The sequence below is a fragment of the Poromitra crassiceps genome (assembly GCF_964638095.1).
Source record: "Poromitra crassiceps genome assembly, chromosome: 5".
Classification (NCBI taxonomy): domain Eukaryota; kingdom Metazoa; phylum Chordata; class Actinopteri; order Beryciformes; family Melamphaidae; genus Poromitra; species Poromitra crassiceps.
The window spans coordinates 63,591,837-63,609,297 of NC_139642.1; the positions used below are offsets into that span (position 1 = coordinate 63,591,837).

The window sequence follows — 17,461 nt, forward strand, 5'->3', positions numbered from 1 at the left end:
AGAAACTTTGGAAAGGACAGGACTCTGGCTCTCTGTCTGTCTTTCTGTCTGTAGGACAGGACTCTGGCTCTCTGTCTGTCTGTCTGTCTGTAGGACAGGACTCTGGCTCTCTGTCTGTCTGTCTGTCTGTCTGTACGTCTGTACGTCTGTCTGTCTGTCTGTACGTCTGTCTGTCTGTCTGTACGTCTGTCTGTCTGTCTGTACGTCTGTCTGTCTGTCTGTCTGTCTGTACGTCTGTCTGTCTGTCTGTACGTCTGTCTGTCTGTCTGTCTGTCTGTCTGTACGTCTGTAGGACAGGACTCTGGCTCTCTGTCTGTCTGTCTGTCTGTCTGTACGTCTGTAGGACAGGACTCTGTCTGTCTGTCTGTCTGTCTGTCTGTCTGTCTGTAGGACAGGACTCTGGCTCTCTGTCTGTCTGTCTGTACGTCCGTGACGTGAACGCTGCCTCCACATACATCTGGTGCTCAGAGAGCCTCACACAGAAGAGCTGTCTGTCTGTTACTTTACTGCATTTCAAAATGAGGAGAGCAGACAACAGAAATATGGTCAAATCTGTCCTGTCATTGTCCCATTCAAGTCCACTCAGCAATCACTGACTGACCCAAGGGTGGAGTTACATCAGTGGTGGAGGACAACATGTGTTTCCTGCAGGGGTTCCCAACCTTTTTTGGCTCGTGACCCTACTTTGACGTCACAAAAATCTAGAGACCCAAAATTCCGGTACACCATCGATAATATGATGCTTCGTTTCCCCCTGCAGAATTCTCACTTTAATCGGAGAATTCTGACTTTAATCTCAAAACTCTGACTTTAATCTCAGAATTCTGACTTTATTCTCAGAATCCTGACTTTATTCTCAGAATCCTGATTTAAAGTTATGATCTCAAAGATTTTCATCTAAAAATAAGAATTAATGAAGGGTCACTCGCAATGTTGATTGAGGCTATGGTCCATTGTTGGAAGCCTTTGCAGTATATATAGTGACATTATGTGACATTAGTAATGTCACATGTTTGGATGTCCCCTGCAATTACCACTCATCGCCATAGGTGTCACCCAAGAAAACAAAGCTGAAACTCAGAACTAAAAAATATATAATAATCGCAAGTGACCCTAATCATCTTCGGTAGTATTAAATTGTGTGTTGAAAAAAGAAAATAAATAAATCAATTACATTTCCCGATTTGAATTCCAGGCGAACCCACTTAGGGTCGCGACCCTAAGGTTGGGAACCACTGGTTTACTGTTTGCTTGTTTCATTTCAGGACTTTCCTTACCTTCACCTGCCCTGCTGGAGATCCCCCTGTAACCATGACAACCACATCCAACAGCAACGATCTGGGCGGCAAGGTAGGGATATATACTGTGTGTGTGTGTATATATATATATATATATATATATATATATATATATATATATATATATATATATATATATATATATATATATATATATTATAATTATATCGATATATTGATATGAGACTATTGTCTTAGATTTGGGATATAATGCAAGAATTTCCCTCCGGGGATAAATAAAGTACTCTATCATATCGTGATATGGCAAATTGTTATCTTTCTGTTCCATGTCACTAGTCCGACATCTGAGTCCGACACCTCAAGTCCGAAAAATGAAGCATTGGACAGGCGGTCCATTAGTTCAACTGCTCTCTCTCCCTGGTTTTGGGTTAGGGGCTTGAAGACCCCTGGGTCTCCCCTGCAGACGAGACCCGGAGTCGAAGACCCCCTTTGGGGTCGGACACCACAGTGTCTCCCCTGGAAACCCTAAGGCCTCGTTCACACTATACGCCAAAGCCACGCTGAAGCTACGCAGCACTATGGCTGTTTCATTTCGGCGTCCTTAACAGGCAAGACCGTTCACACCAGCCACACGCCACGCCATGCTGAAGCCACGCTGCAGTAATAGTTTCAGCTTCTGTTCTATTTTTCAAGAGTGCAGCACACTGCACCCGAGCTGCCAGGCATGAAGTCAATGCAAGTTGTGAGTGGGGGGAAGGCGAGCCGAGCGAGGCGCTGAGGAAAAGAGAGTGCCTAACTCTAAGATCACCTACCCAATGCCTAACCCTAAGACTACTCTTGACCAGAGGGCAGTAATTGACGAGTTGGGAGTGAGAATGTGTTGGTATTTTCGGACTAACGAGCCGTCGGAATTGTGAGCTTATCATTTTTGGGATAACGAGCTGTCGGACTAATACGCCGCCTAAAGGCCGTTTCACAGCTGTGTGGATCTCCATGCGAATAATCGGCACGGAGATTCGCAAAAAAAGTTTGAATTTGTTGTAATTGAAGCTTGCATACTGAGGCGCAATTTGTGCGGGATGTTATTTCTCCGGATGGACCTTGACGTGTACACGCCTGTTACAGCTGATGTCATACTGTACCTCCAGGGCTCCTACAGCTGATGTCATACTGTACCTCCAGGGCTCCTACAGCTGATGTCATACTGTACCTCCAGGGCTCCCTCGGAAAAGAGATCACAATCTCAAGGGACTTCCTGGTTAAATAAATGTTAAATAAAAATACCTCCAGTACTGTAGCTAGCTAACTTGCTGCTAAAATGGGGGGAACCCGGCTCATCAATTTGGTTTCTCAACATCCAATGTTGTATGACAAACACTGCGACGATCAACACTGAAATCAAGGACAGTATATGGCTTCTGATCGCTCAGCAGCTGGGATTCACTGAAGATGGTAATGTGGGGTCCACCCGCTATGCCGACCACCCGCAGTGCCGACAGCCCAACACATATTCTTACTCCGAACTCGTCAATCGTCCGACTTAGGTTTAGTCGTGGGGAGTGCATATGGGAGAGGTTAGGTTTAGGCGTGTGGGGTGGGAGAGGTTAGGTTTAGGGTCTGGGGGAGGTTATGTTTAGGCGTGGGGAGTGGGAGAGGTTAGGTTTAGGCGTGGGAGAAGTTAGGTTTAGGTGTGGGGGCGGTTAGGTTTAGGCATGCAGGGTGGGAGAGGTAAGGGGTAGGTTAGGGTCTGGGAGAGGTTAGGTTTAGGCGTTGGGGCTGGGAGAGGTTAGGTTTAGGGTTAGGGTCTGGGGGGGAGGTTAGGTTTAGGCGTGGGGGCTGGGAGAGGTTAGGTTTAGGCGTGGGAGAAGTTAGGTTTAGGTGTGGGGGCAGTTAGGTTTAGGCGTGCAGGGTGGGAGAGGTTAGGGTTAGGTTAGGGTCTGGGAGAGGTTAGGTTTAGGCGTGGGGGCTGGGAGAGGTTAGGTTTAGGCGTGGGGGCTGGGAGAGGTTAGCTCCAGCCAGTCCACCGCTCAGCTGGTTCTGCTTGTGGGCTATCGGCACTGCGGGCTGTCGGCACATAGATGTGGCACCGGTAATGTAGCTGTTATGTAACGTAATTTACTTGCTAACATTGTAAACCACTGTTGTAAACGGATGGAGCTAATGTTAGTTGTATCCAAGTGCTGCTACTGTTTCACTCCATTTTCTATTCTCACTGCTTTTCCGTTGATGGAAATTGAACGTTGGAATGCGAATAATTGGCACCGGACCTGTGTGTATAGGTTAGGGTTAGGGTTATACCTGTGTGTATAGGTTGCAATACGGAAAATCTGGACGCAATTTGACACCGCAATCCGCAGCTCATTCTGCACCGTTTCTGTTGTGAAACAGAAACGCTTCATTTGACTATTGAGGTGTCGGACCAGGGGGCAGTGCATGTTACGCCATGTCTTTTCCTGCTTTTAAAGGCTGCATTACAGTAAAGTGATGTCATGTTCTGAACTTACCAGACTGTTCTAGCTGTTCCATTATTTGCCTTTACCCACTTAGTCATTATATAAACATTAATGATGATTATTTACCAAAAATATCATTGTGTCTATATTTGGTGAAAACACCAATAGCCATCCATACATTCTTGTCGCAATATACATATTGAGGTACAGTATTTGGTAAAGTACAGACATGTCACATGAGGCTTTGACTTACAACTGAACATTTAGCTCACTTTGTAGAAAATAGCGAGATATATAATCTTGTTTCTCCATTCAGCCTAAAAATAGAGATATTCTGTCATTTGTTGTCCATATCGCCCAGCCCTACAACAAGGCCTTCTGCTCTCCTCTCCTCTCGTCGCCGACTCGCCAGCGCCTGGTGACCAAAGATGGCCACTGCGCCCTGCGTCCTCCTCCCTGTCCCTTGGGGTCGTGGCGCGGGGCTGTGGCCCGAGCCTGGCTGCTGGCCCTGCAGGTAAGGTGACCAGACCTCCTGTTTGAGCCTGGCTGCTGGCCCTGCAGGTAAGGTGACCACACCTCCTGTTTGAGCCTGGCTGCTGGCCCTGCAGGTAAGGTGACCACACCTCCTGTTTGAGCCTGGCTGCTGGCCCTGCAGGTAAGGTGACCAGACCTCCTGTTTGAGCCTGGCTGCTGGCCCTGCAGGTAAGGTGACCAGACCTCCTGTTTGAGCCTGGCTGCTGGCCCTGCAGGTAAGGTGACCACACCTCCTGTTTGAGCCTGGCTGCTGGCCCTGCAGGTAAGGTGACCACACCTCCTGTTTGAGCCTGGCTGCTGGCCCTGCAGGTAAGGTGACCACACCTCCTGTTTGAGCCTGGCTGCTGGCCCTGCAGGTAAGGTGACCAGACCTGCTGAAAAATCCAGGACAGTCCTGAATGACGAGCAGTTTTTCCGCGATCCCAAATGCTGTCCTGTTTGTCCCAGAAATGATAGTTAAAGGAAGAGATAATGACCAGGCTAAAATGAGAGTCTGTATGCTGTGAGACTCACGTGACTTGAAGGCAAAATGCTGTGGAGACCTGACTTGGTGACAAAGTAATATTGAAAAATGCTACACTGAATGTAGCCAGTTGTCTTTTGGAAGTGCTGCCATATTATCATGAATAATTGATCACATTAATTGATCACGCAGAGATAGAAACTAGGCGCAACAATTGCTGGTGCAATCTGTTTCTGAGTTGGTTAAAAAAAAAGTTTGTAGCTCCTACAGCTTAATGTCAATATTAGCTGCTGAAAAGATGTTAGAGCTGCATTCAGCGATGTTTTTGTGTTAGAATAAGTGTTAAATGGCTCTTTATTCTGACAGCAATCACTGATATAGAGTGTTTGGTCAGTAACTTGGAACCCCCAACCCCCCACTAACTGTCCTCTATCTCTCTCCTGTAGCCCTGCATGCAAGGGGGACGTATCTCCGCAACTGTAACTCGTAGAGACTCACGGGTGGTGGCGTTGGATTCGGGGTGGGGAAAAAATGGCCTAGTATATATAGCCTAGTCCTTTACAGGCATTGCGATCTGACCTTCCGTTTCCCCAAAACATGTAAACATTTCTCTGATTGGATAGTGGGAGGTGGACACCTAATTTTTATCCAATCAGAGAAATGTTTACATTTTCTGGGAAACGGAAGGTCATATCGTGATGCCTCTAAAGGATTTCACCCCAAATCCAACAGCATCAGGTTACGGTTGCAGAAGTAAGTCCTCCCTACATGCAGGGCTACAGGAGAGAGATAGAGGACAGCAGGGACTTTGGGAGTTCCAAGTCACTGACCAAACACTAATTCAGTGATTGCTGTCAGAATATAGAGCCATTTATCCCTTCTTTTAACACAAAAACATCGCTAAATACAGCTTTAAAAGATGACATACCTGTCAGCTGTGAGTAATGGTTCCTGCATCTTGTAAACACAGACACTGCGCTTCATATCATCCTCGCAGCCACTTTCCAGACTGTCTCTGTTTCACGCTGTAACTAGCACGGGAGAGTCTGACTCCTTTTACTTTCACTCTGATATATCGAAAAAAAACAGCCATCCACTGAAAAGTACCAAGCAAGCCTGCTTCATTGCACTTATCCAAATCTTCGTCAAAACTTGCCATCTTCAGCGTGTAGCAACACTAGCTTGCTAGCTAGCGTTGTTGTTGTTTACATTTGAGCGGAAAGGGATATCCCTTCCGCTTCAACTGAAATGGTCGACACCAATGGCAGAGCTGCTTCCAGTGAGTCAGACTATTCCATCTGTAACTGATCTTCATAACATAACAAATTAACAGTCAGAGTCATGTTACTCAAAATGTTAATGTTTTAATCATTCTGACATTTTAAATTAAGCCACTTGTTGAGTCATTGGTTCAGGTGCAGTTCAATTATGTTGAACTGCACCAATAAATAATCCCTGTCCCGAATTCCACCCATTCTCGTCTGGTCACCCTACCTGCAGGACCTGTGGGGCTTGGTGGTGGGTCTACGCTGGCGATGGGTCCTGCTAGCCTTCTGTGCCTCCTTCCTGGCCCACTGGATGCTGTTCGCCTGCCTGTGGTACTTGCTGGCCCACCTCAATGGAGACCTGGCTGTGGACCACGACGCACCACCAGAGGGCCACGTGGTTTGTGTCAAGCACATCACCAGCTTTACCGCTGCCTTCTCCTTCTCCCTGGAGACACAGCTGACCATCGGCTACGGCACCATGTTCCCCAGCGGGGACTGTCCCAGTGCCATCGCCCTGCTGGCCGTGCAGATGCTGCTGGGACTCATGCTAGAAGCTTTCATCACAGGTATTCACAAGTTTCCTGGTGAGACCGTGGGTGCTTCCATGACACCCTCCCTCCCTGTTTCCAGTTGCCCGTTTCCGCCCAGGACCGTTCATAACGAAAGAGACTGAAAATAATCATAATAATTGTTAATAACAATAATTTTACACGTGCATAATTGTACAACGGCGTGACAATATCTTGAATCTTGAAAGAGAGAGACCGCTAAAGCTACATTCAATGACCAAATAATAAGAGTTCCGGTTTGGACGTTTAGCCTTCAAAACAAAAGCGGCCGCTATGCAACCACATACTATTTTTAGCCATTTCGGCTAAAATAAGCCCATACAGTCAATTGACATTCACCTAGTTTTTGTAAAATATTGCCGCTATGCAACCACACAACGTTACTATTTTTAGCCATTTCGGAAATAAGGCAAACATTCCCACTCTTTGACAGCGGCGCGCACCTCCTTGCTAGTGATTTTTTTTAAACAGATTACTAATCTAAGTGACAGGAGAAGTGATTGGTGTGCGTTTACCATGTTTGACGAGCCTGTATGACAACGTGTTGTTGAGCCCGTAGGAAATGTGTTCATTGCACCACTTTAAGGCACCAGGCTGGACGTGTTTATGAGCTTCCTCCATGAAGAGAGACCGATGCTGAGAACGCTTGCTGGCTTTGTGGTGGCAATAACTCTGGCTTGTAGAGGAATAGAGTATGGTAGCACTTCATAAGGTGACCAAGAGCGCCATCTATCGCATGGCGGTGAAAAGACGGGTTGACGTACTATCACGGCAATGGCGGGGAATGAGTTAATTGGCGGAGGTCATTTGCGCTGTGCGCTCTGTGTCATGATGCGCGCGCTTCCATGCGTCACCAAGGAGGCCTGAGAAGTTAACAAATTGGCACACGCTTTAGATTGGCTAAATGTAGGAAAGGATCATTCTTTAGGCAAAACAGATGTAGTGATATTTAGAGCTTGGTTCACCACCAGCTAAAAATTGGCTAGTAACTTTATAATCTTACCTGCCAAACTACATTTTTACCCACATTTGGCTGGTTGGCGGGTGTTAATCCCAAGCCCTGTATATGTCCATATGGAGTGGCAAGGCACACCATTGCTCCGATCGCAGCCAAATTTTGCCATCACACTGCTCAAGGGTCTGGCATACGTTTGATCGCACCAAAAACTAAAAAAATGTGCCAAAAGGGAGCACTACGGCAATGTTTTAGATTTCAAATGGCCATATCTCGAGAACCATTTGTCGGATCTACTTCAAATTTGGAGTGTGCTTAGAGGGCCCTGACAGAGTGCAGTGCCAAATTTCATCATCATTTTGATCGAGTCTGTCAGAGTGTGACATCATCCACTCCATTGTGAAATTTGCCCCCGTCCCCTTTAGCCAATTGGCTTGAACACTGTAAGTAGTTAGGCTTTATGCTCAAACGATGTTGACATTAGTAGGTCAAATTAACGGATATAATAATACGCTTCAGAGGACTATAGCTGTCTGTGGTGAGTTGGTCTGAGGATATTCCTCTGGAAACCAGCTCCAGAACTGCAATCTGTCTAGCTAGCCACTTGTGGATTCCCTTACAAAAACTACTAACGTTATAGTAGTCATGTGCATTTATAGCCTATACTATTCCCCCGACGAACGTTATGCAGACTAGCTGTTTGATATGCGGGCGTCGTCTTTCAGAACGGAGTACGGACGCTAATTAGGCTACTTCATGGGAATAATTTGCTTTACACAAAACTGGAACCAAAAGATAAGAATTAGCCTTGTACCTAATAGGCTACATGATGGTGCATCTGTGATCCATAAAGTCGATCAGATGAATATTGAAAGCCTTGTTACCATGCTGCATGTGGACAACACTTTTGTGTTTTATCAGTTTGATCCTTACCGACCGCAGCTGCACGTCGTTTTATCAGTTTGATCCTTAACAACCCGCAGCTGCATGTCGTTGGCTGGCTCGTTGGCTGGCATACATCGGCGATGTTTGGTTGTTGAATGAATTCGTTCATCATACAGTAGCCTAGGCTACACTAACCTATGAAAATATTAATTTGGGCTAGGAGGAGCTGGGTGGAAATACCTCTGCTCGCCTTTCAATCCGGGAGCAGTGGCTGTCACCTGAAAGCACACCCCAGGACGGGAATATGGTGGTGCTGCTTGGGTGTGTGTGAAAGCAATTTCTGTGGCGAGGCTGCTGGTTTTGCGGGCCTTTTGAACTGCAATTTTGCACGATCTGTGTGTGAAAACGGCTATAGTGTCACCTATTGGCAACACAAAAGTGGTTTATCTTGAGAACTGGTCTGATCGACTTCAAACTCGGTCGGTGCGTTGCTGGGGACCCAAGAAATGTTGTGCAATTCAACTAATCAGAACACGTATCTCGAGAACAGTCGAGAACAGGGGGCGGCTGTGGCTCAGGAGGTAGAGCAGGTCATCCACTAATCGGAAGGTTGGTGGTTCGATCCCTGGCTCCTCCAGTCTGCATGTCGAAGTGTCCTTGGGCAAGACACTGAACCCCAAATTGCTCCCGATGGCTGTGCCAGCACCCTGCGTGGCAGCTGGCCGCCCTCGGTGTGTGAATGGGTGAATGTAGGCACATTGTAAAGCGCTTTGGATAAAAGCGCTATATAAATGCAGTCCATTTACCATTTAGTCCATTTAACAGTTCGCCCGATCGACGTCAAACTTGGGGGTGCACTGTTGGGGACCCGACCGAGTGCAGTGCCAAATTTCGTGCAATAATATATATAGATGAAGCACACAAATTTCTAGTTCTACGTAGGATTGCAGAAACGTACAATGCCGACATTTTATTCTGGTGAGCAGGCTGCAAATTCTCAATGTCATCCTACTAAGATGAATAACATCTCATATCATATTACATCCCCCTCTCATTGTCTCTAACATCCAGGTGCATTTGTGGCCAAGATTGCCCGTCCTCAGAAAAGAGCCGGAGCCATCCAGTTCAGCCCCCAGGCAGTGGTGGGCCAACACCAGGGCCAGACCTGCCTCATGCTGCGAGCCACCAACCTGCTGCATCGCCCCCTGGTGGACGTGAAGATGTGTGCCGTGCTGTACGAGGAGCGAGATGGTCAGGCCCTACATCAGACCTCTCTGGACTTCCAGCTGGACCATCTGGGCCAGCAGCCCTGTCCGTTCTTCATCTTCCCCCTCACCTTCTACCACCCTCTGGAGCGCAGCAGCCCCCTCTACCCGGCCCTGTGCGAGGGCACCTCCGCCCACTTTGAGCTGGTGGTGTTCCTCTCCGCCTCGCAGGAGGGAACTGGCGACTCTTGCCAGAAGAGGACCTCCTACCTCCGCCAAGAGATCCAGTTTGATCGTCGCTTCGTCCCCGCCTTGGGGCTGGACGCCCGGGGGAGGTACAAGGTGAGCGCCCAGCATTTTGACACAGCATACTCAAAGGATCCTCTGGACAAGGACTGTGTGGTCCAGGTGAACGGCGACGGCAGCGACAGGATGGAGTAAGGAGGCAGCAGGGAGCTTTCAGGGAGACACAGGCTAAAGATGTTTCTGAGGGACAAATGCTGCAGAGGAGGGTAGTGAGGCAGCAACCCAGGTGCCCGAATAAAATGTAGGCATTTTACGTGTGCAAACCAGGGATATGTAACTTAAACGTACATTTGAAACAAAACTTCAGCAAGATATCTTTCTAAAACATGACATTTTACGTTTCTGCATACCTGCAATTTCAACGTAAATTTGAAGCAAAACTGCAGTTTGAAAACCTTGCAGCCTTTCCAACATTAAATGCAAATAAAATAACTTCAACAACTTTGGTTATGTGTAGGCATTTAGGATTTTGGGTTAGGAATTAAGCTTAAATCCCCCCCTCCAGTCAGTTTTGTCATTTTTAAGATATTTCATGTGTAGCTGTGTTTTTCCTGCTCTGCTAATTAGCCAACGTGTCCACCACTGTATTCTGTTGACAAATAACCTTATTTTGCTCAAAGTCTTAAATGTGCTCACGCGCTAGAAACGGGTGCTGACGTCAGACTTTATGGTCGTCAACACTCATGTATGCGGACGTGTCATAGACAAATACAATATTTGTAATATTGAAATATTACAAATATTGAAATATTACATACAGTATATTCACTGTAATTTAATATTACAGTGAATACAATCTGCTGTTGGCTTGGCCGCTACATTTGTTAACGTAGTGTTCAGACCATTCGTTCTGCCTCAAAACGCCACGATAGTCCCTTTTAACCAGTTCGAGCTAAATACTTCGGCTTCAGGACGAACATTTTGCGATAGATTTTGAGATCGAGGCAACCATACTGTTTCTGGTCTGTCCGGCTTGAAGGGAGACAAAGATCATATTGAAGGTAGGAGCGAGGCTCTTATCCTTTTTGGACAACAGTGCTCCAGCCATGATGTTGCAGTGGAACAAGGTAGAAGCCTTTGGTTCTTACATGAACTTTGGTGCAAAAGATTAGTCTGGGGACGTAGTTTATTACGACGCGTGCAGCTTTGCGTTTCCACTGTAACAGCAGGATTATACACAGGTGGAAAACTGACTGGAGGCGGGCTTTAAACAACAAAAACATTGACTCACGGCTGAAATGTAGACTTCCCAGCAAGCACGGACGGACCCAAGTCATATCATGACGAGTCAGATCTGGCCCAGATTATCACTGTATCACTATCCAACTCATTTCACTCACCAGTCACCACTGAAATATCCATGAGGATAACTAAATGGTTGCAATCAATCACGTATTTCTCAGCCTGGGCTATTTATTTATCCAAAATCTGAGTGATCAGCACTTGCATGTGGACAATCTGCACTGATTAACAAACTGTTTATTCGTGGAGGTGGGACTACGAGGAGATGAATTGCGGGGAATCCTGCAATTGTCTGCAGTGTTTCGGGGTTCTTCTTACACAGATTATAAACGGTTACACTGTGATGTCTGATCCAAGACTTGACACCAACGTTTTAAATATAAGTTTCTGCCATAATCCTACATAGGCTATATTCGTGTCTCGTATAGCCTAACAGGAGCACTGGGTAAACAAACGTTATAGGGTGACACTTGTACATTTTGAGGGAATTCCTCAATGATTCTTCGAGATTAAGATTTGAATTAAATTAGCTTTCGTTTTTATTAAAACTGTCCCGACTCCATGGATGTATACATGGATGTATACCAGTATAAAAAGAACTTTGAAACGGTAGGCTATATTACACCAACGTACAGCAGATAATTTCAGCGAACAGGTAGCGTAGTGGTAGGATAGCCTTCCGTAAATTGTAGATCCAGAGTTCAAATCCTACACGTGGTGGTATTATATTTTTTTTTAATGTAGCATAAATTGTTAATCTGGACATAATTATAGCTTTATGTATAAAGTTGCTGAATATACACTGTGTACATAGCAGAATAACTGAACATGCCCATTCATGGTAACGGTCATATTTCGACGTCAGCTTGACGTTCCCGCGTAGACGTCTAAATCATCCCCAAATCACCCTGTGATCTGGCCTAGTCCTGAACGTCACTGGAACACGTCATCACAACGTTATCATGACGTCATTTTGCTTGCTGGGTTTAGAAACACTGTGAGCATGACTGGGACATGAGCCCTCCGTCCACAACACCCTTACTGGCCACCGCGCTATTTCAATAGCAGACTCTATGATGTGTATAGCATTGATACAATCTAGAAACATGATATGCAATCTATTTTGGTTCAGAGATGCTGAACGTACATGATGCGTGGGTTGCAGAAACAATGCTGACATTTTATTCTGGCAACCAGGCTGGAGGCAGACCAATAAGGATTGATTAAATGATAGATACCAAGGACCTTAAAAAAGAAGGATAAGACATCACTCACAGCGTTTGAATTTTGCATGGGGGGCCAGTTGTATTGAAGTGAATGGGGCAGACAGAGTAAATCCTACTATAAACCATCATTATCTGTATCATTTCACCTTGGAGTAAACAAGGGCAAATTTGGCCCAGGACCACGTGTAGCAGGCTTGATGGGGTACCGGCACGGATGGAGTGAGGGCAAATCGTGGCAATTGTTATTCCATTCAATTGGTGGTACTTCTTGTAGTGTCCCACTGTCCCATTATGAAAGCAAAGATCTGACAGAGTGAGTGTGTTTTTCAAAGGGAAGGCAGACGTGACTGGCAGTATTGCACCCTAAGTGGCCGTTCACACCATATGCCAAAGTCACGCCGAAGCCACGCAGTTTCATTTCAGCGTCCTGGTTAACAGGTGAGAGCGTTCACACCAGCCGCATACCACGCCACGCTGAAGCCATCGTTCAGGATTCAGTCCTATTTTGCAGTCGCGTGAAGCTTGAAGCTGCCAGGCATGAATTCAATGGGAGTTGTGGGCGGGTTCAAGGCGCGCCGAGCAAGGCGCCATGGGGAAAAGAGACTGCTCCTGGTGTGAACGGTTAAGCGTCAGTTCGCTCTTATTTCAGTCAGTTTGCACTTCTTCACTGCAACTGCATGCATGGATCACTATAGTCTCGCTTGGCAGAGACTAGGATCACCGCTACTCTGCATCGATGTAGGTAACGTTCATTGCCTCCGTCAAAAGGGACAGCCGCATGAACTGTATCACTGATGGTGAAACGTGCAATTAAACCGCCAATTAATCTGGTGTGTGTCTGTGTGTGCGCTCGTTGTAGACCAGGCAGCGCGGCAAGTGGGCGGGGGTGACCAGCACGATTGAAACACCACCCCATCGGGAAATGAGAGTGAATCTCACCAAGCGACCCCGAAATAAGGGCTCTTTCCGTGACATTATGACTGAGTGACTAAAAAGCTGTCTCTTGACGGTGACAAGTGGTAAAAATTCTTGCACCAGATGAAAGAAAAGACATTACCTGATGTTGACTGATGTTTTTTGTATGTAAATGTGCACGTTTGTTTTCCTTGTTATTGGTCTCCAAACAGATCATGTCTCTGTGCAGCATCTGCATAATATAGCTCAACTCAAGCCCCTGTTTGGTCCAAAATATAGCTAGATTAGCTAAACTATATCATGACACATGACTGTACAGGACTAAACTATATCATGACACATGACTGAACAGGACATCAGTCAACATCACGTCATGTGTTTTCCGATCAAAGGTGAAACAACACAGATATGATGGTTCATAGTGGGACTTAACCTGCCTGCCCCATTCACTTCAATACAACTGGCCCCAATGCAGAATTCGAAGGCCGTCACGTGAGTGATGTCTTATCCTTCTTTTTAGGGTCCTTGATAGATACATGGAAGTGGACAATATGGCAGAATAGTGACCGTTTGACAAGAGGAAGTACAGATCAGGAAGGAAGAGAACGCAATCACTGTATTATCATTCATATAAAAGGGCATTCATGTTGCGGATCAAAGGTTTCTTCCACTGATGTTTATGGACGAGCTGCCACCTGCTGGATCAAACTGGACTATCAATCTGAAATGTCAATGACCAAAAGGATCACATGGGATGAGAGGCCGCTGTCGATACCAAGCTGCTATGGTTATTCAGTGGAAGCCTTTTGGACAAAGACTTCAATGTCTTAAATTCCCTTAAATTGAGCTAACATTAGACCGACATGCCTGAATAAACATTATGTCTAAATGATTGACAGAATGATATTGACTGAATGATTTGTAGATTGCCTTAACTTTGAAAAATCATCACCGAAATCATTATGCAAACCAAAGATTATATATATATATATATTATGTTCAATTTGTACAATACTAAAATGTCTCTAGATTTAGCACTTTAGGAAGAAAGTGCACGTTAGGAAGAAGTCGTAATATTTTAGTCAACATGTATTTGGAGTATTTGCATTTTCCCTTTGAACTTTCTTGATATGAAGAAGGAAATCACCTGGTTTAAAGATCATTTTCATGTAAAGCAACATAACACATAACAAGAGAAGTGTTCCATAAACTGTGATAGTGAGGGATGAGATCTAAATGTATCACACATGCTTCCACGCCTTTGTACAGTGTACATTACATTACATTACATGACATGAAATAAATATTTTCTAAACAAGCTTGCAAATGAGAAGAGCCATGATTTTTCTCACCTCATGGGCATGGAGCCCATGATCGCCAACCTCTTTCTTCTTTTTATTGAACCATTATTACAGAAACTCAGGTTAGGTTTGTATCCAATTGTATCAAACCGCACTGCATCACAATAGGGGTGAGTCGTATCATATCTTTATGATATATCTATATTGAATCGTTTGCAATGCATCAAGATCTGTATCTCATCGCCACAGTGATGGAGATTCCCATCCCTACTGTACTGTGCTGCTTAAAGGAGTTGATCAAGTAAAAACTTATGGTGACAAGCTAGTGTTTTACCTTGAATGTGACATTCACTGAAATATCCCTAGAATTAGATAAGCAGTTATCACAGTCCATCTATTGTATTATTGTAAGTCACAAGTGTCTGCTAAATAACAAATTAATTTATGTCCATCTTCTGATTTGGTGGTAATATCCCTCATGGGTGATGGTTGTCCCAGGCAATGCTGCCCCCTGGTGATCTTAAGTAGTACTGCACACATCTCTTTCACTCGCTCACTGTCTGCTGTCCAGTATACCATAAATCAGTGAAATTATTGAGGTTTTAACAGCCAACTTAGTTCAGAAATGGCACGTAATCAGCAATCAATCACAGTATGTACAAAGTTTACACAGGTATCTGAACAATGCACAACTTCCATTATCGAGCCGGAGGCAATGAGATGGATTTCCTACATTATTCTACCAGTGTTTGATATGCTTTATTGCAAACATCAAGCCAACACATGTTCCATTCAGGTAGCTAGTCTAACAACATTGTATAGTTTTAAAAAGTGCCCAAAAATATTTTACAGACCTTTTTATTTGGCAATTTAACAGTATTAGTAAAGAAAGACACTTCAGCCTAGATTACCACAAACATAATTTACAATGATATACTCTTTTATTTATGAAAAAATACATTATTTTGTGCTACATACAGTAGTTTTGTTACATGATAGACAACCAGCAGAAACTAGAAAGTAAATGCATAAATAAATGGGACCTGTTACATGACACTGTTAAAGGAGAATTCTGTTTTTTTTTTGTACAACCTGGACCTTATTTCCAGCTTTAATTATGATTTTTAACTCGCCCTGATAAGTTCTGTTTGATGCACTGAAACGATAACATGCTTTGAGATGCGACCTGGAAACAAGCAATATGGGGCATGTGTAATGCATGTATTTACGTCCTGTAAATATCTTATTTTCTGACACACAGCGGCTCATATCCTTATTAAAGCTGGAAATAAGGTCCAGGTTATAAAAAAAAACGATTTCTCCTTTACGATCAAACACATCTTATGGGGCTGCTACACAGGACGTTGGACCAAACAGACAATTAGCGACATTGCTAATGTGCCGTTCTTTCCCAATGAGGAGGGCAGGGAACAGGATGTCCTATTGCCTATAGTCAGTCTCACTACTGCCTAGTCAGTCTCACTACTGCCTAGTCAGTCTCACTACTGCCTAGTCAGTCTCACTATTGTAAATCCAGCTATGCTTGCCAGACTGGTGCACGACACATCACGCAGGCTTGTAGCATAGCAGGTAGCCAGTTAGCAATGCCAGTGCTTAATTCACAAGCTAAATTCCTCTCTGACAGCCTGACAGACTGCCTTGTGTTACTTTGCTCGTCGTCAGGCGTAGCATTAAGCATTGTCTAACATTCTTTCGTCTGCCTGGCTTACTCTTACTGGGCCTCCTTAGTTTGTACCGGCTGCAGTCTGGCAGGCCAAGGCTGCTTGTTAGAGATTCTAGAGATCACCCACTTGTTTAGTATTTCAGCAGTCGCAGAATCGCACTGAAGTGTGTGTTCTCACTATAGTTGGGGATAAAACAATATCATTTAAAGATATCATTGAGAGCTTCAGGCACTTCTCCAAAACTTTAACTTCTAGGTTAGGTTGCTAGCCAGCTAACAGTATTATTAAGTATATAAGCGATCTAATCAAATATTGGCAGCTTATAGAGAGCCAAAGTGAAAGTCACGCCCACTTCCGGGTTAGGCATATAACTCAATGGATTTCATCCCCATTTATTTTCCCGTAGACATTTCGTCAAATGCTTATAAAAAATAATTTTACTTGGTCAAGCCAAGTGAGTCAACTATATTTAGAATCAGGAGAGAACAGAACATTTCACTCAGACCAAAAACTGAACAGAAAACGTGTTAAAAACACTTTTTTTTGTTTTGGTCTGAGTGAATTGTCCTATGGTTTGACCAAGTAGAACTCTTTTTATAAGCATTTTACGAAATGTCTATGGAAAATAAAATGGTGGATGAAATCCCTTGGTTCGTATGGTTAACCCGAAAGTGGGCGTGACTTTGGCACTCTACTTGGATGCTGTCATTGTATCACTTTCAAGCCCCAACAAAGTCAACCCGCTGAGTGACCAGTTCAGTGTCTGAAAAGAGGGAGAAACCATGTGCATGCAGTGCATGCTGGGATAGCTCGCGGTGCAAACCAAGCACATGATGTGGGGAAAGGGCTGGGACAAACGTTTACAGTCACATGACTTGCAAATACAATACAGGCAGTGTGCAAGATCCAATCTATTTGACTAAAGAAGATGACATTGATTGCACAATGTTTCTACCACCTTCCACCCACTTTGTCATTAGCGTAACGTCTCCCTCCCCATCAGCACACTGATAGAGAAATGCTGCCTGGAAGAATGAGGACCATTATCGTCAGTGCCCCCAATGCAAAGTCTACACCTTTTTCACCAGCAGCCATTTTGTGTCTAAAAGGCAGGAAGTAAGCAAGCAAAACATGAAGAGGGTTTCAAACTTTCAATCCATTTAAGCGTTCCAGACAGTGCCAGGGCCCTTGTTAA

The 17,461-nt window shown here is 44.8% G+C and overlaps 1 protein-coding gene across 1 annotated transcript; it reads left to right on the top strand.

The window, feature by feature from the left end:
• Positions 1 to 1,310: 1,310 nt before the first annotated feature.
• On the top strand, positions 1,311 to 10,032 carry kcnj13 (potassium inwardly rectifying channel subfamily J member 13; the record flags this gene model as incomplete). The annotated part of the gene is made up of 4 exons (XM_083637620.1): positions 1,311 to 1,350; positions 4,074 to 4,226; positions 6,210 to 6,543; positions 9,458 to 10,032. The coding sequence occupies exons 1-4, from the start codon at positions 1,312 to 1,314 to the stop codon at positions 10,030 to 10,032; spliced, it is 1,101 nt and encodes a 366-aa protein (XP_083493746.1). The 5' UTR covers position 1,311.
• Between the last annotated feature and the right edge of the window lie 7,429 nt (positions 10,033 to 17,461).